The following is a 5,258-nucleotide window of genomic DNA, read 5'->3' as shown; positions in this document are numbered from 1 at the left end:
ATCAGAGGTTATTGTACAGCAGATAGCACACTTGGACGACATTTTCTATCTGTTACAGCATTAAATACTTATTCTACACAAAGTAGTGTGAATAACATTGGTAACTTTTCTTTACAATGTCTGTAAACGCCTTTCAAATGTTTATGTTATTTAGGGGAACTTTTGGCTTTGAGAGGCTGTTTCGCCGTCAAACGAGTGGGTGGAGGGGAACAGTCAAAGGTTGCCACGAGAAAGTTAACCCTGTATTGTTTTGGACATACACTACAGTTTTTGTTGGAAATGCTATCACACAGGAGTACGATTGCATAAAACACATTGAAGAGCAGAAGTAACGTACTTATAATCCAAGAAATAAATAACACACGGTAAACCAGTCACCTATTGTGAACTTTACGTCCCATTTTCTTTCCCGGTGTCTCTTTGACCACTGTCCCACATGCTACTTCAGCAAGAGAGAGAGAGGGGGAAGGAGGGGTGGGGGGGGGTGGGAAGGTGAAGAGCGCGTGGAAGGAGGGAGAAGAGCGAGAAGAGATGGGAGATGGAGAGTGGAGAAAGGGAGAGAGACAGAGCAGGAAGGGAAAGAGGAGAGAGGGGGAACAGAAGAGAGCTAGGTGAGAGAGAAAGAGACGGAGGGAGAAGAGAGCGCTAGGTGAGAGAGAAGAGACGGAGGAGAAGAGAGGAGCAAGGTGAGAGGAGAAAGAGACGGGAGGGAGAAGAGAGAGCTAGGTGAGAGAGAAAGAGACCGGAGGGAGAAGAGAGAGCTAGGTGAGAGAGAAAGAGACGGGGGGAGAAGAGAGAGCTAGGTGAGAGAGAGAAAGAGACGGAGGGAGAAGAGAGAGCTAGGTGAGAGAGAAGAGACGGAGGGAGAGAGAGAGGTAGGTGAGAGAGAAGAGACGGATGGGATATGAGAGAGCGAAGGAGAGAGAGAGAAGAGACGGAGAGGGAGAAGACGCAGAGATTAGGTGAGAGAGGAATAGAGACAGAGGGATAGAGAGAGAGGACGGAGGAGAGAGAGAGCTGAGAGAGAAAGAGACGCGAGAGGGAGAAGAGAGAGCTAGGTGAGAGAGAAAGAGACAGAGGGATAGAGAGAGCAAGGTGAGAGAGAAAGAGACGGAGGGAGAAGAGAGAGCAAGGTGAGAGAGAAAGAGACGGAGGGAGAAGAGAGAGAGATGGTCAGTCGTCCTCTGTGCAGCCCAGTAGCTCCATCCTCAGTGTGATGCGTCTGTACCAGGACCAGGGGATGAGGCGGAGGAAACGACCATATATGGGCGGCTGGACGGAGTTCTTCCTGTGGGTGTCATTTTCAACGTTCCCTTGGAACACCTGTCACCCAAGACAACCACGGATACAGTCAGACACACTGCCAACAAGACAACCACAGATACAACCAGACATACCGGAACACCAATGACTGAACTATCACCATCCCTCACTCTCTGTCTCCTTCTCTTTCTTTCTGTCCCTCTGTCATGTGTGTCATGTCTTTACTGTGTCTCAATCAATCAACAAACCAATCAAACAGTCAATCAATATGATCATGTGTTGTAGACCTTGTCCTTGTGTTGTGTTTCGTCCTGGTATGTCGTCCACCTCAGTCCATCGTTGCTGTAGGCTAGTTTGTAGGAGCGCACAAACTGGACACGGCCAAAGTCCTTAGCTCCCTGAGTCACTACACCTGTTACCTTAGTAGGAACCAACAGGTCTACCTGAGAGAGGGAGAGAGAGGAAGTAGAGAGGGAGAGAGAATGATTTAATTATCCGTTAATTAAAATGCATACTCCGCTCTATTTTTGTCTTTCTCCAACTCCTCCCCCTCCCTCTCCCCTACCCCTCCCCCCCATACCTGTATCCACTGGTTTTGGTCATTGGTGGCTGCGGTCCATGCGTTGACCTTGGCCTGGTTGTCCAGTCTGGCTCTGTTCGGGGTCCAGGCCAGCAGACCCATGCCCAGGGTCCGGTACACAGAGGACGAGGTCAGCTGGGAGTCCTGCACCTCACCCCCCTTTAGACCCAGAGGCTCTGAACAACCTGGGAGACCAGAAACAGAAACACAGATAAATCCCTAATATACAGGAAGTAGACTAGGTAAAAAAATATTTGCCTATGGTACAGTAAGTGTATAATCACTTTACTGACAGCATCATAATGGTTGTGTCAGATAATCTCAATAACAAAGCTTTTGAAAATATACAGTACCAGTCAAAAGTTTGGACACACCTACTCATTCAAGGGTTTTTCTTTATTTTTTACTATTTTCTACATTGTAGAATAATAGTAAAGACATCAAAACTATGAAATAACACATATGGAATCATGTAGTAACCAAAAAAGTGTTAACTTCTCTAGGGTAGGGGGCAGCATTCGGAATTTTGGATGAAATGCATGCCCAAATTAAACTGCCTGCATCTCGGGCCCAGAATATATGATATGCATATAACTGGTAGTTTGGATAGAAAACACTCTAAAGTTTCCAAAACGGTTAAAATAGTGTCTGTGAGTATAACAGAACTGATTTGGCAGGCGAAAACCTGAGAAAAATCCATTCAGGGAGTAGTTTCTTTTTTGGTTTTGTAGTTTTCTATTCAATGCCAATACAGAATCCATTGACTTAGGACTCAAATTGCAGTTTCTATGCCTTCCACTAGATGTCAACAGTCTTCAGAAATTGTTTCAGGCTTGTATTCTGAAAAATGAAGAAGTAAGAGCAGTCTGAATGAGTGGACCCTGCCGTGTCACAGAGCTTTTTCCTGCGCCAGACCGAGAGAGTGCGTTTCTTGTTTACCTTTTAAATTGACAACATTATTGTCTGGTTGAAATATTATAGATTATTGAGGCTGAAAACAACCCGAGGTTTGAATATAAACATCGTTTGACATGTTTCTATGAACTTTACGGATACAATTTGGATTTTTTTGTGTTCCTGTTTTGACTGAGTTTGAGCCTGTGGATTACTGAAGAAAACGCGCAAACAAAACGGAGGTTTTTGGGTATAAAGAGACTTTATCAAACAAAATGAACATTTATTGAGTAAACGAATGTCTGCTGAGTGCAACCATATGTAGATCATCAAAGGTAAGGGATTAATTTTATCTCTATTTCTAAATTGTGTAACTGTTCTACCTGGCTGGCTACTGTTTGTAATGATTTGTCTAGTGGGCTATGTTCTCAAATAATCGTAAAGTATGCTTTGGCCGTAAAGCATTTTTTAAATCTGACACCGTGGTTGGATTCAGAAGCAGTTCATCTTTAAACCTATGTAAAATATGTTTTGTTTTCTGAATTTTTATAATGAGTATTTCTGTATTTGAATTTGGCGCCCAGCAGTTTCACTGGCTGTTGAAGAGGTGGGATGCTACCGTCTCACGTGCCCAAGAGAGGTTAAACAAATCAAATTATATTTTATATTTGAGACGTAGCCACCTTTTTCCTTGATGACAGCTTTGCACACACTTGGCATTCTCTCAACCAGCTTCATGAGGTAGTCACCTGGAATGCATTTCAACTATGGTGTGCCTTGTTAAAAGTAAATTTGTGGAATTAATGCGTTTGAGCCAATCAGTGTTGTGACAAGGTAGGGGTGGTATACAGAAGATAGCCCTATTTGGTAAAAGACCAAGTCCATATTATGGCAAGAACAGATCAAATAAGCAAAGAGAACAGTCCATCATTACTTTAAGACATGAAGGTCAGTCAATCTGGAACATTTCAATACATTTTAAAGTTTCTTCAAGTGCAGTCTCAAAAACCATCAAGCGCTATGATGAAACTGGCTCTCATGAGGACCATCACAGCAAAGGAAGACCCAGAGTTACCAGCCTCAGAAAATGCAGCCCAAATAAAGGCTTCACAGAGTTCAAGTAACAGACACATCTCAACATCAACTGTTCTGAGGAAACTGCTTGAATCAGGCATTCATGGTCGATTTGCTGCAAGGAAACCACTACTAAAGGACACAAATAATAAGAAGAAACTTGCTTGGGCCAAGAAACACGAGCAATGGACATTAGACCGGTGGAAATCTGTCCTTTGACCTGATGAGTCCAAATTTGAGATGTCTGGTGAGACACAAAGTAGGTGAACGGATGATCTCTGCATGTGTGGTTCCGACCGTGAAGCATGGAGGAGGAGGTGTGATGGTGTGGGAGTGCTTTGCTGGTGACACTGTCCGTGATTTATTTAGAATTCAAGGCACACTTAACCAGCATGACTACCACAGCATTCTGCAGCGATACGCCATCTCATCTGGTTTGCGCTTAGTGGGACTATCATTTGTTTTTCAACAGGACAAGGACCCAACACACCTCCAGGCTGTGTAAGGGCTATTTGACCAAGAAGGAGAGTGATGGAGTGCGGCATCAGAGGACCTGGCCTCCACAATCACCCAACCTCAACCCAATTGAGATGGTTTGAAATGAGTTGGACCGCAGAGTAAAGGAAAAGCAGCCAACAAGTGCTCAGCATATGTGGGAACTCCTTCAAGACGGTTGGAAAAGCATTCCTCATGAAGCTGGTTGAGAGAATGCCAAGAGTGTGCAAAGCTGTCATCAAGGAAAAGGGTGGCTACTTTGATGAATCTACAATGTAAAATATAATTTGATTTGTTTAACACTTTTGGTTACTACATGATTCCATATGTGTTATTTCATAGTATTCTACAAAGTAGAAAATAGTCGAATTAGAAATAACCTAGAATGAGTAGGTGTGTCCAAACCTTTGACTGGTACTGTATGTCAAAACATTGTCATGAAATATTTATTTTATAACCATGTATGACTGCTTTTGACACATTTGACATGCATAATAAAGCTTTACAACATTGTAATGAAGGCATTATGAGCAGGGTGCCAAATAAAGTCTATAAAGCATTATGTCTACAGATGATGACGTCACTGACCTGTGAGCTCGCAGCCCATCAGCTCCATGCGCAGCATACAATGGCCCCTGCAGACTTGAGGGTAAACCCGTATGTACTGTGCTTCAATTGGTGAAGAGAAGGCGTTGGCCATGACAGAACTGCTGTCTGAGTTACCGTGGAATATCTAGAGAAAAACATCAGGTTTTATCAGTCAAAAACATCAGGTTGATTTTCTCACACACACCACACACACACACACACACACACACACACACACACACACAGACAGGCAGGTAACACAGCATTACACAAGGAAGAAAGAGGAGAGACAGAGAGAGAGAGAGATAATGATTAGTACAATTAGTACATCCATTACAAACCAAAGCCATAGTTAAATTTCCTT

At 43.4% G+C, this 5,258-nt stretch overlaps 1 protein-coding gene across 1 annotated transcript in view; it reads right to left on the bottom strand.

Moving 5' to 3' along the window:
• Window positions 1-1,041: 1,041 nt before the first annotated feature.
• The window catches only part of LOC111964488 (EGF-like repeat and discoidin I-like domain-containing protein 3), a 22,037-nt gene continuing 17,820 nt past the window's right edge, over window positions 1,042-5,258 (bottom strand). The window contains 4 exon segments of the mRNA XM_070443764.1: window positions 1,042-1,323; window positions 1,551-1,706; window positions 1,844-2,028; window positions 4,895-5,039. Coding sequence (XP_070299865.1) covers window positions 1,174-1,323; window positions 1,551-1,706; window positions 1,844-2,028; window positions 4,895-5,039 — 636 coding nt within the window. The 3' untranslated portion in view covers window positions 1,042-1,173.

The sequence above is a fragment of the Salvelinus sp. IW2-2015 genome, linkage group LG5 (assembly GCF_002910315.2).
Source record: "Salvelinus sp. IW2-2015 linkage group LG5, ASM291031v2, whole genome shotgun sequence".
Taxonomy (NCBI): Eukaryota; Metazoa; Chordata; class Actinopteri; order Salmoniformes; family Salmonidae; genus Salvelinus; species Salvelinus sp. IW2-2015.
The sequence above is the reverse complement of the archived record's forward strand: the minus strand, read 5'-3'. Positions and strand labels throughout refer to the sequence as shown.